Genomic DNA, 25,128 nt, shown 5'->3' with positions numbered 1-25,128 from the left:
AGCAAACCAATAGCCAACATAAAACTAAATGGGGAGAAACTTTAAGCAATCCCACTAAAATTAGGTACTAGACAAGTCTGTCCACTCTCTCCCTACCTATTCAATATAGTACTGGAAGTACTATCCAGTGCAATCAGTGAGTAAAAAGAGGTCATGGGAATACAAATTGGAAAGGAAGGAGTCAAAATATTACTATTTGCAGATGATATGATAGTATACCAAAGTGACCCCAAAATTCCCATTAGAGAACTTTTACAACTGTTAAACAACTTCAGCAAAGTAGGTGGATATATAATTAACTCAAACAAATCACTAGTTTTCCCCTACTCAAAGGATAAACAAGCTGAGAAAGAAATTAGAGAATCAACACTTTTCACAATAGTCACAAAGAATATAAAATCCCTTGGTGTAAACCTAACCAAACAAATGAAGGATCTGTATGACAATAACTTCAAATCCTAAAGAAAATTGAAGAACACCTTAGAAGTTGGATCAACATTGTAAAAGTGGTCATCTTGCCAAAATAAATCTACTGATTTAAAGCAAATCCTCATCAAATTTCTAACTCAATTCTTCAAGAGTTAGAAAGAGCAATTTGGAAATGCATTTGTATTAATAAAAAACCCAGGATACCAAAACCATTCTCAACAATAAAAAAACTTCCAGGAGAAGCACCATCCCTGACCTCAAACTGTATTACAAAGCAGTTATGATAAAAACTGCATGGTATTGGTACAGAGACAGGCAGATAGATCAATGAAATAGATTTGAAGACACAAAAATGAACCCACACACTCGTGGTCACTTAATCTTTTACAAAGGAGCTAAGAACATACAATGGAAAAAGGACAGCTTTTTCAACAAATGATGCTGGTTCAACTGGCTGTCAGCATGCTGAAGAATAAAAATAGACTCTTTCTTAGCTCCTTGTACAAAGCTCAAGTGCAAGTGGATCAAAGACATCCACATAAAATCAGGAACACTGAAACTAATAGAACAGAAATTGGGGAAGAGATTAGAACACAATGGGACAGGGGGAAACTTCCTGAACAGAACACCAATGGCTTATGCTCTAAGCTCAAGAGTCGACAAATGGGACCTCGTGAAATTGCAAACCTTCTGTCAGGGAAAGAACACTGTCAAAAGGACAAAACAATACCCAACAGATTGGGGAAAGATCTTTCACAATCCTCCACCAAATTTAGGGTTAGTATCCAATGTATACAAAGAACTCAAGAAGTTAGACTCCAGAGAATTAAATAATCTTATTAAAAATGGGGTGCAGAGCTAACCAAAGATTCCTTACCTAAGGAATATTGAATGGCTGAGAATCACCTTAAAAAATGTTCAACATCCCTAGTCATCAGGGAAATGCAAATCAAACAACCCTGAGAATCCACCTCATACCAGTCAGAATGGGCAAGATAAAAAACTCAGATAACAGCAGATATTGGCCAGAATCTGGAGAAAGAGGAACACTTCTCCATTGTTGGTGGGGTTGTTATCTGGTACAACCACTCTGGAAATCAGTCTGGAATTTCCTCAGAAAATTGGATATAGTACTGTCTTTAAACCCAGCTATTCCACTCCTGGGCATATACCCCAAAGATGTTCCAACATATAATAAGGACACATGCTCCACCATGTTTAAAGCAGCCTCATATATAATAGCCAGAAGCTGGAAAGAACCCAGATGTCCTTCAGTAGAGGAATGGATACAGAAATTTTGATAAATTTACACAATGGAGTACTATTCCGCTATTAAAAATGACTTCATGAAATTCCTAGGCAAATGGATGGAAATTTAAGCTATCATGCTGAGTGAGGAAACCTGGTCACAAAGAACACTCATGGTATGTACTCACTGATAAGTGGATACTAGCCACAAAAATACTCAGAATATCTAAGAAACAATTCACAGACCTTATGAAGCTCAAAGAGGAGAGCCAGAAGGTCAATGTCTCAGAACTTCTTAGGAGGGAGAACAAAACACTCATGTGAGGAAATAAAGGGACAAATAGAGGAGCAGGAATTGGAGAAAAGATCATTCAGAGACTGCCTCACCTAGAATCCACCCCATATGCAGCCACTAAACCCAAGCACTATTGCTGATGCCATGTAGTGCTTACCGGCCAGAACATGATACAGATGCCTCCTCAGAATCTGCTATAGCCATACTGATACAGAATAGGATGATGGCAGCTAACCATTAGACTGAACATGAGGACACCAATGAAGGAGCTAGAGAAAGGACCTAAGGAGCCAAAAGGGTTTGCAACCCTATGGGAAGAACAAAATTATTAACTAATCAAACCCATTACAGCTTCCAGAAATTAAAACACCAACCTATGAGTTAGCATAGAAAAACCCATGGCTCCAGGTTGCATATGCAGCAGAGGATAGCATTTTCTGTCATCAGTATGTAGAGAGGCCTTTGGTCCAGTGAAGGCTTGTTTTCCCAGTGTAGGGTAATGCCAATGTGCTGAGGTCGGAGAGGGTTGTTGGAAGAGAGAGCACCTTCATGGAGGCAATGGGTGTAGGAGCAGGGAGGAGACCGGTGGAAAGTGAATAACACCTGAATTGTAAATATATATCCAATAAATAATAATTAAAAAATAAAAATAAATAAATTTATACCCAGCTTTACCTACTTAGAAATAGATTGATTATTGAGGACAGAACATTTGAATATATACATATGAGCTAAAAATGTAGATATAGACAAATACCCTCTCTTATATAGGGATTATTAGATGAATAGGTCCAATTCATCAAGTTAACTATTGTTCTAATAGCCCATTAAGAAACCATATTTCAAGTCATTGTTTTGTCATTTCCTAGAATATTATTGTAGGTTGTACCATTAGTGTTGGTTCACTGTGTAATCTAGAGGAAACCAAGAAAAGGGAAGAGTAGAGACTTGCCAACTATCAGAAGGTTTCCATGTGCCACCTCTGTTCACCCTCCATTGCTGAAAAAAGACAAAGTGTAAAAACAACTACACTGTGTTAGTATAAAAGAAGGGAGAGGAGATCTGGAACCTGGAAAGGCCTTTGTCTAGCACACACACTTTTGTCTGTGAATATGGGAAAGCTTTCATCCAGAGCAACAGTAAGTATGCATCAGATAGTCCATAGAGGAAAGAAACCTTGTGCTTGTATAGAATGTCCAAAGGTCTTTAGTGACAGACCAAATCTCATTAAACACCATCTAAAAAGGCACAGTTGCATGGTGGGGGGTCTGAGGCAGAATAAACCCAGTGTCTATAATGAAAAAGAGCAAGTGGGTCAGGACAAAAGGTACAAGATATACAGTTTGTAGAGAAATCTAAACACTGGGCAGGAAAGAAAGGTAAATTGTATGCAAAAATGGTGGAGGGAGAGAAGCCATCTAAATTAGCCTTGAAGCTAATTTCCAGTGTGTTAGGCAAAGAGCTCCAGGATTTGGTGTTTGCCCTATTGGGTTTCATCCCTGCTTTGATCCATTATGTCTTCACTACAGCCCTGTATCTCTGCTTTAGAACAAAACTATCTTATGTTGAAAGGATCTGTTTGCTTTTAACCTTACACAATTTTACAGTTAAGGGATTGCCTTGAGTCTCAGAAGAGACTTTGGACTTTTAAAGAACATTGGCACTGTGAAAGACCAGGGAGACTTCTACAGTTGGACTAAGTACATTTTGCATTGTGATGTGACCATGAGGCCAAGGATGAGGAAGTGGAATGTGGTGCTTTAAATGAGAAATGTCCCTCACAGGCTCAAGTATTTTTACAACGGGTCCCCAACTGATGATGCTATTTGAGGCAACATTATGAAACTCTTGTATAGTGTGGTCTTGCTGAAGGATGTTTGTCCCTGGGGGCAGGCTTTGAGAACTGAAAGCTTTACCTGGCATTCAGTTCATTCTCTGCTTTGTGTTTACAGTAAAAACTGTGATGTCTCAGCTTCCTGCTCTGGCCACCTGCTGTTACAGCTTTCTTACCTGAGAAACATAAGCTCAGTTAAACTCTTCCTTTGATGAGCCTCTTCTGGACACTGTATTCAGTATGGCAACAGAAAAGTGAAAAGTGACTAGCAGACTTGCAAAAGAAGAAAAGTCACAGTCAAGTCCGAATCAGATTTGCCATGAGTGCTTTGTGCTGTCATTACTACACAGGGGAAGTATGTTTCAAAGCTGTATCCTTAGTGAGCAAAAGACAAGCAGCACCACTTACTCGTGAGTCAATTAGAAATAGAAATCTCAACCTCATGACAGCTGAGGTACATCATGTGCATAGGGAGACATGTTAATTTTTGCAGAGCTGGGAGTAAAATCCAGGGCTTCATGTGTGCTAGTCAGTCAAGCACTCTCTCATAGAGTACCCTCCAGTCCTAGGCAGTGTGACTTGCCTTTAAAGAGAGCATTGACAGGCTAATCATATTTGATTAAATGACTAATACACAGACACTAAGCTCACAAGAAAAATAGAATTAAAGAACTGGGATGGTTTATCATCTTCTACATGTTACCTTTTGGAGAAAAATACTTTATAGATTCAGAAAAAAATAATTTTTCATGTCTTGGGGATACCAAAAAAACACTTAGTATTGCCCAAAGTTTTCCGATTTCTAGGATAAAGAGCATTTTCATTGTCCTAGTACTTGCACTGTACTGACATCAAGGCCAAAAGTACATTTGCAAATACAGATCTGTGAGCAGAACCATCCCCTCCCCATTACTGACACTTAATACTGAAGCTCACCAAGAAGAATTGCTTTTCCTCTTCTTTTTGGGATGTCAAAAAGTCCTAAAAGGGAAAACATTGAGATAGGGTCTCTCTATGTCTAGCTCTTCTGGAACTTACTACATGGGACATATAATCCTGATTACAATTCTATGTGTGTTCTTTCCATTACCATTATAAGAAAGTGGTCATGGAACCAACTTTTACTAAACTGCACTTAGTATGCATGTGACATGCTATTATTCTCTGTCATGTTCTCTTTTGATGTTTGCTGGATTAATGGTGGGGTGTCCCGTGTCTGCTCTGGCACCGGGCTCTGGAAGCTCTTGGAGGCAGGATACAGGACTATTGACAGCACTTGACTCCACACCTCTGCTGGGCTGGTGTGCTGCTATAGCTAGCCACAGGGACACTGCTCCATGGGTGGGGAAGCACAGTCTTAGGTGTGGGGACAGTCAGCTGGAGCTTACTTGGAGATCCTGCTGCCTATGACCAGACTCAGGTAGTCTGGTTACCAGGCTCTTTGACACCGAAGTGTCACTGGATGTAGCAAAAGAACCAAGAATGGAATGGGGCCCACCAGCTGGGCCTAAACTGGGGCCAAGGCAGAAGAGTGATACCTCAGCTTGTCCCTCGTGGGTCCTTGTCTTGTCTGTGATGGGCTATAGGATTTGGCTTGGTGTTAGCCCCAGCTAGAAATGCAGAGAGGCCTTCTACAGGAGATTAGGTTGCAACTCTGTAGGCAAAGGACTTCTCTACAGTTCCCTTCTGTGGGTCCTGATGAAAAGAAACAGTCCATGGTTTTAAGGAATGTATTAGCATAGAGGAAAATGGATGAGTAAAACCGTACCCCAACTTCTCAGGGTGGGCCTGAGATTAAATACATTTTGTTGGGGGGAAAGTATCTGGGAAGAAAAGCTAGTTGGCTAAGCATTCAGGCCTTTAGGTACCTCATTATAATGAAGATCTGTCTTGAGCCTACCTGACCTGTGTACATATTGTCTACCTGTGGAGGGGCTTGGGGCATTGCTCTTATGGAATAGGGTGGAAACAAATATATGAAGGGTCATAGCTAGTGGTAGACACCTGGTTTTTCCAATAAAGTGAGATTCTTACCATACCTTAGGGTCACTGGGGTCTCAAGCCTCATCTCAACTGGGAACCAGGATCTCTTTTACAGCCCACTGCCCCATAGACGTTTCAATAAAAACCCATGAGCTGATCTCAAGGCTCACTAATGGTCCTGGCTGATCTGCAGAATTCCATCTAGGAATGTGAACTTGGAAACTGGGAGGGACCCTTTTCTTGGTAATATACAGGAAGAAGAATATGGCTTCCAGGCTAGACAGATGGGATGGCAAGAGCTAGCTATGCTACTCAGAGGGGGACTTCTAGTCCCCTGTTCCTCTCAAAGTCTTGATTTATAAGACAGTAATGGAACTGATATGATGGCTCCATTAGGAAAGCATGTGCCATGCAAGTGGGAAGACCACAGTTTGGCTCCCAGAAGCCAAATAAAAAGAGAAACAAAGGTCTCATGAGTTGGATCAACAAGTAAAAATGTGATATATAATATATAATGTGATATATAATATATAATGTGTAATATATAATGTATAATATATAACATATAATATATCATATATAATATATCATGTATAATATATAATGTATGGTACATGATTTATGATATATAACATATAATGTATGATATAAGACATAATAATTGATATGTGATATGTGCTACATGATGTATGACATATGAAATATGATGTGATATATGATATATAACATATAATATATAATGTGTAATGTATAATGTATAATATATGATATAAAATATAAGGTTTAAAGTATAATGTAAAATATATAATTAAATATATAATGTGTAATATAAAATATGTATATTGTAAAATAAATATATAATTTATAATATAAAATATATAATTACTGTATAATGTATGATATAATATATAATATAAGATATGGTGTATAATATATGTATAAACTATATGATACATAGGTGATATATAATACATGATATAGATATGCAATACACAATATGAAATATAAAATATATGACATATTATGTATTATATAACAAATGATCTATGATATATGATATACAGTATAATGTATAATGTACAACTTATAGCATATTATGTAATTTATGATTTAAAATGTAATTTATAATGTATAATATAATATATAATGATATGTTATATGAATATATGTATATAATGCATAATATTTAATGGAATGTATAATGTATAATATATAATATATATTAGGTTTACTGTATAGTAAATTTATAATTTATAATATAGAATATGATATATGTATTATTTTATATGATATAATGAAACATATGATACATGATATATTACCAATATAATATACACTATATAACTATATAACATACAAGATGTTACATATAATGTATATTATGACATATGATCTATGATATATAATAAAATTAATTATAACATATAAAATATATTCTATGATCTATATTCTATTGTTCATATATACTATACAAAATAATATATAATTAAATATTATAAGGATATGTTATATAGGTAATATGATATATGATATATAACATATATTGTATTAAATATAACATATAAAAGAATATGAATTATAATATGTAATTTATTATGTACAACATATAATAAGTAATATGATATGTGATATATGATATATATGTGATATGTGACATATGACATACAATATACACTATACATTATCTACTCTATAACATATATTGTATAACATATAAATTATAATTCATAACATATGCTAATTTATAAACTATAATTTATAACCTAATATATTGTATATATTATATAATGTACAATATAATATATGATATATGATGTAAATATATAATGGATAAATTGTAATATGTAATATATAATATGTAATATATATTATTTAATATGTAATATATAACTAATATATGTCATATGTAATATGTGATATATAAAATATATAATACATAATATGTAATATGTAAAGAATGATGTATAAACCTCAATGTAAAATGTATAATGTATACTATATAATATTGAATATATGGTATATAATATATATAATGTATGGTCTATGATAATGCAAAATGTATAATATATGATATATGATATATAATATATGCATGATAGATAATATATAATATATGATATATGATATATATTATATGATATATGATGTATGATGTATAATGCCAAATGTAAAATGCATAATGTATAATATATAATACATGATATATGATATATAATGTCATAAAGAATAGTAGACTACAGACCACAGATATAAAGAGGTTAAGTAAAAAGGAGATCTGAAGGGACGAATCTCTCTCAGAAGGAGGAATAGAATAGATTTTGCAAGTGTACTGGGGACAGGTATGGACAGATCAGGAGGGAATCACATCATCACATCGGGTGCAGGAGAGAGTACTGGGAGAGACAACTAGAATGGGGGAAGCATGTCTAGAATGAACTAGAAACCCAGTGCAATGGAAACTCCTAGGAATCTAGGAGGGTAACCCTCACTAAGACTCCTTGTATTGTGGGATACTGAGCCTGAACTGGCTATAACCTAAACCAGGCAAGACTTCTTGTGGAAGGATTGGGACACAAACTCAGCCACAAAACCTTCTATCTACAATTTGTCCTACCTGCAAGAGGTGCAGGGGTAAAGGTAGCACAGAAATGTGGGAGTGACGAGCCAATGACTGCTCCAGCTAGAGACCAATGCCACAATCCACAGGAGGCAGCCTACTCCTGGCACTGCCCGAGGGGCAGGAACTAGGGGTGTAGAATAGAACTAAACACAAGAAGTTACTTAAAGTTACTGAAATGTTTCCTAGTGATATTCTGCCATAATTTTAGACAGGAACCTAGCATAACTGCCATCAGAGCGGCTTCATTCAGCCACTGATGAAAACAGATGCAGAGATCACAGCCAAACATTAGGTGGAGATCATAGGGATTTAAAGAGACTGAACTAACAATCAAAAAGCCTTTATGAGCCTCACCTCTCCATATATGATATGGTTGTATAGCTCAGACTTCTTGTGAGATGCCTATCATGGAAACAGGTATATCTCTGACTCTTTTGATGTCTTCAAGGCCACTTATCCTCATACTAAGTTGCCCTATTTAGCCTTGATACAAGGGGAGGTGCCTGGTCCTATTGCAACTTGATATGCCATGTCTGGTGGACATCCCTGGAGGCAAGGAGGGAGAAGAAATTGTGGTCGGAAAGTAATATATGAAAGAACAATACTAATAGTAAAGAATAAAATGATCAGTGAATTAATTAGCTGTGAGATTATATCATCTAGTGATGTCAGAAGCTACACGCATAGTCTCACCAACATGACTACCTAAATACAGGGTTAACAAGGATAACAACAAGAGAAATACCAAAGTGGGTAGAAAAATTCCACAGGCCTCCACCCTGTACTAAAAATTACAGGCAACAAAAGGATGCTGAGAGTTGGAGAAATAGTCTTCTGCAGGGAAGATCACATCAATTAATTATCCAATACCAAATGGTCAGCCTTGAAAACATACATGCAAGTAACATTGTACATACTGAACCAGTCATATTTAGGAATATATTTGTAAACATAGACATATATGTCCATAACAACAATAAATGATAAAAAGGGACTATGACTTTGAAAGAACAGGGAAGAGCACATGGGCAGGTTTGGAAGAAGAAGAAGGGAAAGGAAGAAATGAAGTAAATATAATCTCAAAAACAAATAAGGACTTGTGACGGTGGGACTGGGAGGCAGGTGTGGTTGCAATTGGGATGTAATGTGAATAAGTAAATTCATTAATAAAAATAGATAGATAAATAAATAAATAAGAAAGCCAGCTAAACACAAACATCTATTGCTTCCTGACTTCAGGCATAATGTAACCAGCTGCTTTCAAGTTCCTGATGCTGTGTTTTTGTCTGCTATGACAGGCTATATCCTCAAATTGAAAGCCAAAATCAACTCTGCTTCAATATCTTTTGTGAGTTTATTCTATAACAGCAACCAGAAAAGAACTAAAATGAACATTATGAGACCAAGTCCGGCATTAGCCACTCTCTCCTCTATATCCATCTTTGTTCTGAAGGTTTTATTAAGTATGGCAATATGTATTTATCAAAAGTATTACAAGAGACTTCAGCTACATTTGAAAGTAAAAAGATTTTAAAAACAATACATGAGAATTGAGGTCCAATTAGAGAGGTTTGACTGATCAAGTGTTGATCATTTTCTTGGCGGTTACCTTGGGTTCTTTTATTACTAAAGACAATATGAACAAAAATGATCCTTTCAGGTGAGACTTGGCCTGGCATCCTTTGAGGAATACTTAAATTTCATCGGGGATATGTAAAATGCAATGAAATGAAGTCAAAAGCTACTTTCATTTTATGAGAAGAGTAAATATTAACAGCAGAGGAAATAATTATTTTACTGCAGAGATCTTGAGCAATATATATTCATTTCAAATGTGTGAATTAGGTACTTTTTAAACCTGGGGTGTACACATTGGAAAAAATAAAAGTATTCAAATTGAAGTGTTAGAGATATGATGCATTTGTTTTAGAAAGTATGGCAATTCTTCTGTTGTTACCACTCTTGTATGTCTTCTTCTCTATTTCTCCTTTGCCTCACTGCAGTATATTTTGACTATGTTTTCATGACGATAATGATCTAATCATTAATAATATTCTTTAAACAGCTGTATTAATTTCCACCCAAAAGACACATCCCCACTGCTCTTCCAAGCAGATCCATGCCTGCATTAGAACACTGATGCCTTCTGGGAAGATACATGTATGCTTCTCAGATCATGGGCAAGCCCTGAAATTCATCTTGCATTTTTGCTGAGGAAAGCAATTGCAGATATTTTCTTTACAGGAAGCTAGGCATGCTTTAAATCATAAGAAATGTAATTCCACTAACAAGTTTCTTTAAATGAAAATGTCTAGAGCCATTGCACCCTCCTTGTTCCTCACATGAAATTTCAAATAGCAAGGACAGAAAGTGGGATGTACTACTCAACTGCTTGCTAGGTTCACTGACATTGTATTCCATATAAGGTGTCCGCTGATGTTTTCTGTTTATTATGTCTGATACAGTGCTTCTAGTACAATGCCTCAACAACATATATGCATGTATCAACACATAGACACACACACACACACACACACACACACACACACACACACACACACACACACACAAACACACACACTCACTTAGTAAGAGAGAGGGACCTTTCTCAACCATTTCTCAAGTCAGGGTTTGTATTTCTGCAGAAAACATCATAACCAGGAAGCAAGTTGGGGGGGGGGGGGCGGAAGGGTTTATTCAGCTTGCACTTCCACATTGCTGTTCATCACCAAAGGAAGTCCTAACTCAAGCAGGTCAGGAAGCAGGAGCTGATGCAGAGGACATGGAGGGAAGTTATTTACTGTCTTGCTTCCCCTGGCTTGTTCAGCCTGATTTTTTATAACCCAGGTCTTCCAGCACAGGGATGGCACCACCCACAATGGGCCCTCCCCGCTTGTTCACTAGTTGAGAAAATGCCTTACAGCTGTATCCCATGGAGGAATTTCCACATTCATGTATGCATGTATTTATGGATGTAAAATTTCTGACCCCTGCCTCTGAACCCCAGAAAACATCTTACAACAAAAATGTCACCTCTAGGCCTCCCCTAAAAGTTCTCAGGACAGTGGCTCCAATCAATCAGTTGACACCGAAGACCCACGGCTCATGCCTGTCCGTGGCTGCTCAGCTTTGAACTCAGTCCTTCTTATGTCAATGAGAACAAGTTTTCTGGCCCTATGCATATAGCAACACTGTCCCCCACTGGGTTTCCAGTAAAGCCACTAACACACACAGACAGGTCTGTTGTCCTTTACTATACTCTCTACAGCTGCATGACTAGGAGGGCATCAAGATTTACCCCCCCCCCCAAAAAATAGCCAATCTGCATAACTGTTGTAGGGCTTTGTAAATTAACCCTAAGACATGGGGACTCTTTTGAGGATGGGAGTGGATATTGGAAGAGCTTATAATTCACATTTTCCAGACCTCTAATGTAATTAAAAAACTCTTAGTTTCTCTTCCCTCTTTTCTCTCCAATTTCTTCAGAGAAAGGAGGGATTCAGACTCTAAACCAAAATGCTTGGGTTTTAAATCGGACAACTTTGTCATGGCAGAAACCAAGTCCCAGCTGCCATCGCTGATTATGTTTAGAGTTTACTACTAAACCCTTTGTGGCTCAAGGCCAACAGAACGTCTTCCCATGTGATCACGACAGCTCCCAAGACTCCCCTCCCACTCCTGGCTTTTGGTATTTCAAGAGAGTGGAGGATGAGGAGGCAGAATTCTGACAATCACAGGGAAAAAGGCAGCCTTTGTTTTGACACCCCTGGGGACAGGAATAAAAGACCCCAGAGGCTAAGCAAAGCCCACACCCTTCAGCAAGCCAAAGGGAAAAATTCCCAGGGTCAGGAATAGCTCTAATATGGTTGAGATAATCCTTCATCTTTCCTTAGAGTAGAAAGAGAAAGTCCCTGGAGAAACTAACCACTAAGGGGGCCTACCCACAAATGACTGGGGCTTGGCTGGCATTGGCCAGCTCAGGGATGACATCACAGTTTGCCTTTTTTGACCCAACAAAGGCCAAGAGGACTGAAAAGGCTGGGCCCTGGCTGAGGCACCCTCAGAGGGAGAACATTTCACCGAAGGATACCACTTCCTAGACTGCTCCTCCGGTGAGGAGGCAGAACCCTCTCCTATCCTGTACAAGAAGATCAAGCAAAGGAATCAATCCACTGTTGTCTAACCATGAGCAAGGAAGTGACTCAATGGCCCAAGGTGAACGTTTCTGCCTACATCCACTTTTTACAGCAGTTTAGAAACAAAATCAAGGAACAACAGCCAAACGCTTACCTTTGCTTCGTAGACTTCTCAAGGCAGTGTTCAGCAAAATGGAGATCCATCTCGAAGCATGAGAAGGCCAAGTATGAAGCCCTAGCTAGGCTTGATAGAGCCCGGTACAAGAAAGAAATGATGAATTTCCGGGGGAAGAGAAGAAAGAGAAGGAAGAGGGACCCCAATGCACCCCGGAAACCCCCATCCTCTTTCCTGCTCTTCGCCAAGGACAACTATGGCCGGTTAAAAGAAGGAAACCCAGACTGGTCAGTGGTGGAGGTGGCTAAGGCTGCCGGGAAGATGTGGTCTCGAATGAAAAAGTTCCACAAAGCACCATATGAGAAGGCGGCTGCGCTTATGCGGGCAAAGTATTTCCAGCAACGGGAGGCCTACCTCAAACAATGTCAAGGCAAGAAGAAGAACTTCCGGGGACTGACAAAGTCCAGTTCAAAATAATAAAGCCTCATTCAATATCATCCCACATCATCAAATATTATCACCCAACTTCCCATTTCATCACACATCACACATCATCACACGTCATCACACATCACACATTATCATCAGACATCATCTCACATCACACATCACAACATATCACACATCTCACATCACACATCATCCCACATCATCAGATATTATACATCACACATCAGCCCACATCCCATATCATCAAACTTCACACATATCCACACAAATCAGACATCACACATCACACATCATCCCACATCTTACATCATCACACATCATCTAACATCATCACACAATATCTCACATCATTCCACTTCATCACACATCATTAGACATCATCACACATCACACATAATACCATTACATTACAGAAAACTCATCACCACACATCATGACATATCATCACGCATAATACCACATCATCACATATCACACATCACCACAAATCATTATATATCATCACACATCATCATACATAATCACACTTCTTCACACTTAACCAAACATTACACATCACACCTCCCACATCATCCCACATTATCCTCCATCATCCCAAATCACACATCATCACATCATCTCACATCATCCCACATCGTCCCAATTCATGTATATATAACTCATCACATGTATGAGGTATGATGTTAATATATGATGTTTGATGTGTGATGTTATTATATGATGTGATATGCGATGATGTGTGATGATGTATGATGATGAGGGATGATGTGGGATAATGATTAATGTAAGATAGGTAATATGTGGTTATGTGTGATGTGTGATGATGTGTGATGTGACATGATGTAAGATGATGTTTGATGTGGGATGGTGTGGTGTCACGTGAGATGTGATATGTGGTGATGTGTGATTTGTGATGTGTGGTGATGTGTGGTGTGTGATGTGTGATTATGAGTGATGATGTGATCTTGTTGGATGATGTGGGATGATGTGTGGTGTGACATGTTTTATATGTGTGATTTGTGATGATGTCTGATGATATGAGATGATGTGAGAGGATGTGGGGTGATGTGGGATGATGTGGGATGATATGTGATGTGAGATGTGTGATATGTGGTAATGGGTGATGTGTGATGATTTGTAATTATGTGTGATGTGTGATGATGTATAATGATGTGTTATGATGTGTGATGATGTCGGATGATGAGTGATGATGTGTTATGATGTGTGATGATGTGGGATGATGCAGGATGATGTGTGATGTAAGAAGTGTGATACGTGGTGATATGTGATGTGTGATATGGGATGATGTGTGATGATGTGGTTTGATGTGTGATGATGTGCAATGATGTTTGGTGATGTGTGATGTGTGGTGATATGTGGTGATGTTGGATAATGTGTGATGTTGATATGTGATAATGTGTGGTGATGTGTGATATGTGATATGTGATGATGTGTGATTTGTGATGATGTATGATGATGTGTGATTATGTAAGATGTGGATAATGTATGATGAGCGATGTCTGATGATGTGTAATGATTTATGATGACGTTGGATGATGTGTGATGATGTTTGATGTGTGATGTGTGATGATGGGTGATGATGTGTCATGATGTGATATGATGTGTGATGATGTGATGATACATGATAATTTGTGATGATACGTTATGATGTGTGATGATGATGTGATGATGATTTGTGATTATATATTATGAAGAGTGATGATGTGAGATGAAGTGGGATAATATGGGATGATGTGTGATTATGAGTGATAACGTGTGATGATGTGTGATGTGTGATGATGTGTGATGATGTGTGATGTGTGATGATGTGATGATACATGATAATTTATGATGATATGTTATGATGTGTGATGATGTGAGATGATGTGGGATAATGTGGGATGATGTGTGATTATGTATGATGATGTGTGATGATGTGTGATGATATGTGATGCGTGATGAAATAGGATGATGTGTGATGATATGTGAAGTGGGATAATATAAGAGGATGTGGAATATGAGGGATGATGTGTGATGTGAGATGTGTGATATGTGGTGATCTGTGATGTGTGATGATGTGAGATTATGTGTGATGTGTAATGATATATGATGATGTGCGATGATGTGTGATGATATGTGATAATAGGAGATGATGTCGGATGATGTGTGATCATGAGTTATATGTGATGGTGTCTGATGATGTGTGATAATGTAAGATGGTGTGTGATGTGGGATGATGTGGAATGATGTGGGATGGTGTGGTATGATTTGTGATGTGAGATGTGTGATATGTGTTGATGTGTGATGTGTGAGGAAGTGTGATGATGTGTGATATATGATAATGGGAGATGATGTTTGATGAGGTGTGATATGGGATGATGTGTGATGATGTGTGATGTGGGATGATGTGTGAGGATGTGTGATATGTGATAATGGGAGATGATGTTTGATTGATGTGTGATGTGTGATGATGTGGGATATTGTGTGATGTGTGATGTATGATGAATTGTGATGTATGTTGATGTGCTATGTATGATGATGTGTGATGTGTGATGATGTGTGATGATGTGGGATGATGTGGAATTATGTGTGATGTGTGATGTATGATGATGTGTGATGATGTATGATGATGTGCGATGAAGTGATGCATGATATTTGATGATGTATGATGATGTGTGATGATGTGTGTTGATGTGTGATGAAGTGTGATGATGTGTGATGTTGCGTGATGATGTGTCATGATGTGATATGATGTGTGATGATGGGTGATAATATGTTATGATGTGTGATGATGTGAGACGATGTGGGATAATGTATGATTAAGAGTGATGAAGTGTGAAGACGTGTGATGATGTCTCATGATGTGTGATGATGTGATATTATGTGTGATGACGTGATGATGTATGATGATGTGTGATGATATGTCATGATGTGTGGTGATGTGTGATGTGTGGGGATGTGCTATTATGTGTGATGTGTGATGATGTCTAATGATGTGTGATGAAGTGGAATGATGTGAGATATTGTGTGATGATGTTAGATGATGTGTGATGATATAAGATGTGGGATGATGTGTGCTGTGTGATGTCTGATGTGTGAGGATATGTATGATGTTTGATGATGTGGGATGTGGGATGATGTGTGATATATGATATTTGATGATGTATGATGATGTGTGATGATGTGGGATGATATGTGATGTGTGATGATGTGTGATGATGTGTGATGATGTGGAATGATGTGTGATGTGAGATGTGTGATATGTGGTATGTGTGATGTGTGATGATGTGTGATGACGATGGATTATGTTGGATGATGTGTGATGTGTTATTATGCATGGTAATAGGATGATGTTTGATGATGTGGGATTAAGTGGGATGATGTGTGATGTGAGACGTGTGATATATGGTGATGTGTGATGTGTGATGATGTGAGATTATGTGTGATGTGTGATGATGTATGATGATGTGTGATGATGTGTTATGATAGGAGATGATGTCGGGTGATGTGGGATCATGTGTGGTATGTTATGATGTCTGATGATGTGTGATTATGTGTGATGATGTGTGATATGTGAGATGGTGTGTGATGAGGTGAGATGGTGTGTGTTGTGGGATGTTTTGGGATGATGTGGAATGATGTGGGATGATCTTGGATGAAATTGGAATATGTGGGATGTGAGATGTGTGGTATGAGGTGATGAGTGATGTGTGATGGTGTGTGATGTGTAAGGATGTGTCATGTGTGATATGTGATGATGTGTGATGATGTGTGATGATGTGGGATGATGTAGAATAATGTGGGATGATGTGTGATGTGAGATGTGTGATAGGTTGTGATATGTGATGTGTGATGTGTGATGATGTGTGATGATGTGCGATGTGTGATGATGTGTGATCATATGGGTAGATGTGGGATGATGTGGGTTGATGTGGTGTGATGTGTGACATGATATGTGTGATATGTAATGATGTGTGATGTGTGATGATGTGTGAGGATGTGTGATAATGTGTGATATATGATGATGTGAGATGATGTTTGATGATGTGTGATGTGGGATGATGTGGGATGATGTAGGATGATGTGGGATGATGTGTGATATGTGATGTATGATGAATTGTGATGTATGTTGATGTGTTATGTATGTGATGTGTGATGATGCGACGAGTGAAGTGTGATGTGTGGTGTGTGATGATGATATGTGACGTGTGACATATGACGTGTGAAGTGTGACCTGGGTGATGTGTGATGTGTTATGTGTGAGGTATGATGATGTATGATGTGTGATATGTGATGTGTGACGTATGATGTATGATGTTAATATATGGTGTATGATGTGCGATGTGTGATATTTGATGTATGATATATGATTATATACAATGCATGATATATCATAAAGAATACACCATAACCAATGCACAATACATTATATTCAATATATAATATATGATACATGATTGATATGTGATATGATATGTGATAAAATATGATATATGTATTTTATATAATATGTAATGTATAATAAATATGATGTATGTATTGATATATAATATAGCATGTACTTTATAATAGACATTTACATACATAAACATCATATATAATATATAAAATATATATTATAATGTATTTTTAGAAATATATAATATTTATATATTACATACTGTATAAATATGTTTATATAAAAATATATGTCATATAAATATAGATATATATAGATATATAAACATATATTCATATATATAAATGTCTTTATACATAACTATATATGTTAAATAAATCATTTTTCTAAAGTGAAACACGTACAAACAAATGAAAATTGGCACTGGTGAGGCAGAGGCACAGAGGGACTCTCCTGGTTACTGTTCACTTAACCTACCTGAATCAGCAACACCGAGGCAAGTATGAAAGTTCTTGTGTCTAAGAGATTAGGCATATGGGGGAAGGAGTAGCCACCAGAGATGCTGACCTTTGCCCTCCATGCTCATGTGAACACACATGCATCCGTTCACACAACCACAGGCCTAATAAGGTAAAAGCCATTGTGACAAGCAGTTGACACAGTTTCTACTGTGGCTTAGTCTGGATGGGGGTTCAGGAAGAGGACAACCTACTATCTATACAGCAGACCAAGCTGGCAGGCATGTCCTCAAGTTGACTAGCAGGGTAGATTACTATTGGCTAGAAGCAATACTGCCTATTGATTATTCAGAACTGTGCGGCCAGGTCTACTCACTAGGATAATGTATAAAGCAGGTGCTGTACCCGTTTTTGACAGAAAAGAGAGAACTTAAGTCTGATGGTCTCCGTCTTTCACTGAAGCAGAAAATGAGGGTGTCTCCTGAGAGGTCAAAGGGGAAGCAGAAGCAAGCTGGTGTACTAGCTGTACAGCAAGGGAGAGTTGGTATTTCACTAACATGAGAACTTGTTGGGTGGCCTCAACCCCCCACTCCCATGTTTCTCATTCACCACCACTCCGGCTGCTCTGTTTTATGTCATAACCTTCTCTGTCGTCAGGTTCTCACACCAGGCAGAAGTATCTCAAAACTCCTGTCACATGGTCCTGGTGTGTGGCAACCCAAACAACTTGATTCTGAACCCAGAGTTGTAATCACAATCAAAATGTCTGCCTGCCCAGAGAGCACAGTGCCCTCTCAGTCCGGCCACATTCCTGTGAGATGCCAAGCCTCATCAGGAGCTAGGAATTGTATAAGAAACCTCTGAGCTGATCACTACACTTTGGTCCAAAGAGCAGCTCTGTGGCTGGCTCCCCGAGGTCAACCTAGGCCATTTGGGTCCTGTGCCAGTTAGTTCCCTCTTAGAGCTACCTCTCTGAAAGTCAGCCTTCCCAAGGCTAGACCTCAATGAAACGCCTCACTTACATAACATACCGTTCGAGAGAGAAGTCTATCCACACAGGACACCAGGGCCAGAAAGCCAGTTGAATGAGACTTTATTATTTTGAACTGGACTTTGTCAGTCCCCGGAAGTTCTTCTTCTTGCCTTGACATTGTTTGAGGTAGGCCTCCCGTTGCTGGAAATACTTTGCCCGCATAAGCGCAGCCGCCTTCTCATATGGTGCTTTGTGGAACTTTTTCATTCGAGACCACATCTTCCCGGCAGCCTTAGCCACCTCCACCACTGACCAGTCTGGGTTTCCTTCTTTTAACCGGCCATAGTTGTCCTTGGCGAAGAGCAGGAAAGAGGATGGGGGTTTCCGGGGTGCATTGGGGTCCCTCTTCCTTCTCTTTCTTCTCTTCCCCCGGAAATTCATCATTTCTTTCTTGTACCGGGCTCTATCAAGCCTAGCTAGGGCTTCATACTTGGCCTTCTCATGCTTCGAGATGGATCTCCATTTTGCTGAACACTGCCTTCCTTGAGAAGTCTACGAAGCAAAGGTAAGCGTTTGGCTGTTGTTCCTTGATTTTGTTTCTAAACTGCTGTAAAAAGTGGATGTAGGCAGAAACGTTCACCTTGGGCCATTGAGTCACTTCCTTGCTCATGGTTAGACAACAGTGGATTGATTCCTTTGCTTGATCTTCTTGTACAGGATAGGAGAGGGTTCTGCCTCCTCACCGGAGGAGCAGTCTAGGAAGTGGTATCCTTCGGTGAAATGTTCTCCCTCTGAGGGTGCCTCAGCCAGGGCCCAGCCTTTTCAGTCCTCTTGGCCTTTGTTGGGTCAAAAAAGGCAAACTGTGATGTCATCCCTGAGCTGGCCAATGCCAGCCAAGCCCCAGTCATTTGTGGGTAGGCCCCCTTAGTGGTTAGTTTCTCCAGGGACTTTCTCTTTCTACTCTAAGGAAAGATGAAGGATTATCTCAACCATATTAGAGCTATTCCTGACCCTGGGAATTTTTCCCTTTGGCTTGCTGAAGGGTGTGGGCTTTGCTTAGCCTCTGGGGTCTTTTATTCCTGTCCCCAGGGGTGTCAAAACAAAGGCTGCCTTTTTCCCTGTGATTGTCAGAATTCTGCCTCCTCATCCTCCACTCTCTTGAAATACCAAAAGCCAGGAGTGGGAGGGGAGTCTTGGGAGCTGTCATGATCACATGGGAAGACGTTCTGTTGGCCTTGAGCCACAAAGGGTTTAGTAGTAAACTCTAAACATAATCAGCGATGGCAGCTGGGACTTGGTTTCTGCCATGACAAAGTTGTCCGATTTAAAACCCAAGCATTTTGGTTTAGAGTCTGAATCCCTCCTTTCTCTGAAGAAATTGGAGAGAAAAGAGGGAAGAGAAACTAAGAGTTTTTTAATTACATTAGAGGTCTGGAAAATGTGAATTATAAGCTCTTCCAATATCCACTCCCATCCTCAAAAGAGTCCCCATGTCTTAGGGTTAATTTACAAAGCCCTACAACAGTTATGCAGATTGGCTATTTTTTGGGTGGGGGGTAAATCTTGATGCCCTCCTAGTCATGCAGCTGTAGAGAGTATAGTAAAGGACAACAGACCTGTCTGTGTGTGTTAGTGGCTTTACTGGAAACCCAGTGGGGGACAGTGTTGCTATGTGCATAGGGCCAGAAAACTTGTTCTCATTGACATAAGAAGGACTGAGTTCAAAGCTGAGCAGCCACGGACAGGCATGAGCCGTGGGTCTTCGGTGTCAACTGATTGATTGGAGCCACTGTCCTGAGAACTTTTAGGGGAGGCCTAGAGGTGACATTTTTGTTGTAAGATGTTTTCTGGGGTTCAGAGGCAGGGGTCAGAAATTTTACATCCATAAATACATGCATACATGAATGTGGAAATTCCTCCATGGGATACAGCTGTAAGGCATTTTCTCAACTAGTGAACAAGCGGGGAGGGCCCATTGTGGGTGGTGCCATCCCTGTGCTGGAAGACCTGGGTTATAAAAAATCAGGCTGAACAAGCCAGGGGAAGCAAGACAGTAAATAACTTCCCTCCATGTCCTCTGCATCAGCTCCTGCTTCCTGACCTGCTTGAGTTAGGACTTCCTTTGGTGATGAACAGCAATGTGGAAGTGCAAGCTGAATAAACCCTTCCGCCCCCCCCCCAACTTGCTTCCTGGTTATGATGTTTTCTGCAGAAATACAAACCCTGACTTGAGAAATGGTTGAGAAAGGTCCCTCTCTCTTACTAAGTGAGTGTGTGTGTTTGTGTGTGTGTGTGTGTGTGTGTGTGTGTGTGTGTGTCTATGTGTTGATACATGCATATATGTTGTTGAGGCATTGTACTAGAAGCACTGTATCAGACATAATAAACAGAAAACATCAGCGGACACCTTATATGGAATACAATGTCAGTGAACCTAGCAAGCAGTTGAGTAGTACATCCCACTTTCTGTCCTTGCTATTTGAAATTTCATGTGAGGAACAAGGAGGGTGCAATGGCTCTAGACATTTTCATTTAAAGAAACTTGTTAGTGGAATTACATTTCTTATGATTTAAAGCATGCCTAGCTTCCTGTAAAGAAAATATCTGCAATTGCTTTCCTCAGCAAAAATGCAAGATGAATTTCAGGGCTTGCCCATGATCTGAGAAGCATACGTGTATCTTCCCAGAAGGCATCAGTGTTCTAATGCAGGCATGGATCTGCTTGGAAGAGCAGTGGGGATGTGTCTTTTGGGTGGAAATTAATACAGCTGTTTAAAGAATATTATTAATGATTAGATCATTATCGTCATGAAAACATAGTCAAAATATACTGCAGTGAGGCAAAGGGGAAATAGAGAAGAAGACATACAAGAGTGGTAACAACAGAAGAATTGCCATACTTTCTAAAACAAATGCATCATATCTCTAACACTTCAATTTGAATACTTTTATTTTTTCCAATGTGTACACCCCAGGTTTAAAAAGTACCTAATTCACACATTTGAAATGAATATATATTGCTCAAGATCTCTGCAGTAAAATAATTATTTCCTCTGCCGTTAATATTTACTCTTCTCATAAAATGAAAGTAGCTTTTGACTTCATTTCATTGCATTTTACATATCCCCGATGAAATTTAAGTATTCCTCAAAGGATGCCAGGCCAAGTCTCACCTGAAAGGATCATTTTTGTTCATATTGTCTTTAGTAATAAAAGAACCCAAGGTAACCGCCAAGAAAATGATCAACACTTGATCAGTCAAACCTCTCTAATTGGACCTCAATTCTCATGTATTGTTTTTAAAATCTTTTTACTTTCAAATGTAGCTGAAGTCTCTTGTAATACTTTTGATAAATACATATTGCCATACTTAATAAAACCTTCAGAACAAAGATGGATATAGAGGAGAGAGTGGCTAATGCCGGACTTGGTCTCATAATGTTCATTTTAGTTCTTTTCTGGTTGCTGTTATAGAATAAACTCACAAAAGATATTGAAGCAGAGTTGATTTTGGCTTTCAATTTGAGGATATAGCCTGTCATAGCAGACAAAAACACAGCATCAGGAACTTGAAAGCAGCTGGTTACATTATGCCTGAAGTCAGGAAGCAATAGATGTTTGTGTTTAGCTGGCTTTCTTATTTATTTATTTATCTATCTATTTTTATTAATGAATTTACTTATTCACATTACATCCCAATTGCAACCACACCTGCCTCCCAGTCCCACCGTCACAAGTCCTTATTTGTTTTTGAGATTATATTTACTTCATTTCTTCCTTTCCCTTCTTCTTCTTCCAAACCTGCCCATGTGCTCTTCCCTGTTCTTTCAAAGTCATAGTCCCTTTTTATCATTTATTGTTGTTATGGACATATATGTCTATGTTTACAAATATATTCCTAAATATGACTGGTTCAGTATGTACAATGTTACTTGTATGTAACTAGGTTATCACACTCAGGATGATATTCTCTAGATGCAAACATTTTCTTAAGAATTTGTTTAAGTCATTGTTTCTGATAGCTGAGTACTATTCCATTGAGTAACTATACCACAATTTTTGTATCCATTCATCTACTGAAGGAGATCTGGGTTCTTTCCAGCTTCTGGCTATTATAAATAGAGCTGCAATGAACATTGTGGTGCATGTAACTTTGTTGTATATTAGAGTGTCTCTGTGGTATATGCACAGAAGTGGAATAGCTGGATCTTCAGGTAGTAATATGTCCAATTTTCTGAGGAATCTCCAGACTGATTTTCAGAGTGGTTGTATCAATTTACAACCCACCAAAAGTGGAGAAGTGTTCCTCTTTCTTCACAACTTTGCCAGTATCTGCTGTCATCTGAGTTTTGGATCTTGGCCAATCTGACTGGTGTGAGGTGGAATCTCAGGGTTGTTTTAATTCGCATTTCCTTAATGGCTAAGGATAACAAGCACTTCCTTAGATGTTTCACAACCATTCCATATTCCTCAATTGAGAACTTTTTGTTTAGCTCTGTACCCCATTTTTAATAGGGTTGTTTGATTCTCTGGTGTCCAGCTTTTTGAGTTCTTTGTATACCTTGGATATTAGGCCTCTATCTGATGTGGAGTTGGTAAATTTCTTTTCCCATTCTGTTGGATGCCGTTTTGCTTTCTTGACAATGTCCTTAGCCTCACAGAAATTTTGCAGTCTCATTAAGTCCCATTTGTTAATCTTTGACCTTAGAGCTTGAGCTATTGGCATTTTGTTCAAAAATTTTTCTCCTGTGCCTATGTGTTCTAAGGTTTTCCCTACTTTCTCTTCTAATAGTTTCAGTGTATCTGGTTGAATATGGAGATATTTAATCCACATACACTTGAGCTTTGTACAAGGAGATAAGAAAGGGTCTATTTTCATTCTTCTGCATGCTGAGTGCTAGTTGGACCACCACATCTGTTGAATAGGCTGTCCTTTTTCCATTGGATCTTTACAGCTCCTATGTAAAAAATCAGGTGACAATATATGTGAGGGCTCATTTCTGGATCTGCTATTCTATTCCATTGATCCATTTCTGTACAAGTACCATGCTGTTTTAACCAAAATTGCCTTGTAATATAGCTTGAGGCCAGGGATAGTGATTCCTGCAGATGTTTTCTTGTTGTTGAGGATGGATTTTGCTATTCCAGGTCTATTGTTATTCCAGATGAAATTGCCCATTGAATTTTCCAACTCAATGAATAACTGGGTTAGAATTTTTATGGGGATTGCATTGAATCTGTAGATTGCTTTTGTTAAGCTGGATATTTTTAAAATGTTGATCCTTTCATTCCATGAGCATGGGAGATCTTTCCATTTTCTGAGATTTTCCTCCATTTCCTTCTTTAGAGGTTTGAAGTTCTTGTCATACAGGTCCTTCACTTGCTTAGTTAGAGTCACACCAAGGTATTTCATAGTTTTTGTGACTATTGGGAAGGGTATCTTTTCCCTAATTTCTTTCTCCACATGTTTGTCCTTTGAGTATAGGAAGGCTACTGATTTGTTTGAGTTAATTTTATATCCAGCCACATTGCTGAATTTGTTTATCCGCTTAGGAGTTCTCTGGTGGAATTTGTGGGGTCACTTAAGTACACTATCATGTCATCTTCAAAGAGTGTTGTTTTTACTTCTTCCTTTCCCATTTGTATCCCTTTGATTTCCTTTTGCTGTCTAATTGCTCTGGCCAGGATTTCTAGTACTATGTTGAATAGGTAGGGGGATAGTAGGCAGCCTTGTCGAGTCTCTGATTTTAGTGGGATTGCATCAAGTTTCACACCATTAAGTTTGATGTTGGCTGTTGGTTTGCTGCATATTGCTTTTATTATGTTTAGGTATGGACTTTGGATTCCTGTTCTTTCCAAGACTTTTAACATGAAGGGGTGTTGAATTTTGTCAAATGCTTTCTCAGCATCTAGTGGGATGACCATGTGATTTTGTTCTTTGAGTTTGTTTATTTGGTGGGTTACATTGATGGATTTCCTTATATTAAACCATCCCTGCATTCCAGGGATGAAGCCTACTTTGTCATGGTGAATGATCGTTTTGATGTGTTCTTGGATTCAGTTTGCAAGGATTTTGTTGAGTAGTTTTGCATCAATGTTCATAAGTGAGATTGGTCTGAAGTTCTCTTTCCTTGTAAGGTCTTTGTGTGGTTAGAAAATAGGGTTATTATAGTCTCAAAAAATGAGTT

The 25,128-nt window shown here is 38.6% G+C and overlaps 1 protein-coding gene and 1 pseudogene across 2 annotated transcripts; one reads left to right on the top strand and one right to left on the bottom strand.

The window, feature by feature from the left end:
- Positions 1-12,594: 12,594 nt before the first annotated feature.
- LOC308414835 (high mobility group protein B4-like) lies at positions 12,595-13,137 on the top strand (the record flags this gene model as incomplete). Its single annotated transcript, XM_080910048.1, has 1 exon — positions 12,595-13,137. The coding sequence occupies one exon, from the start codon at positions 12,595-12,597 to the stop codon at positions 13,135-13,137; it is 543 nt and encodes a 180-aa protein (XP_080766174.1).
- A 5,926-nt stretch (positions 13,138-19,063) lies between these two features.
- On the bottom strand, positions 19,064-19,610 carry LOC308414834 (high mobility group protein B4-like; annotated as a pseudogene). Its single transcript has one exon. The product of its transcript is annotated as a high mobility group protein B4-like (transcript).
- Positions 19,611-25,128: the final 5,518 nt, after the last annotated feature.

The sequence above is a fragment of the Micromys minutus genome (genome assembly GCF_963924665.1).
Source record: "Micromys minutus genome assembly, chromosome: X".
Classification (NCBI taxonomy): domain Eukaryota; kingdom Metazoa; phylum Chordata; class Mammalia; order Rodentia; family Muridae; genus Micromys; species Micromys minutus.
The sequence above is the reverse complement of the archived record's forward strand: the minus strand, read 5'-3'. Positions and strand labels throughout refer to the sequence as shown.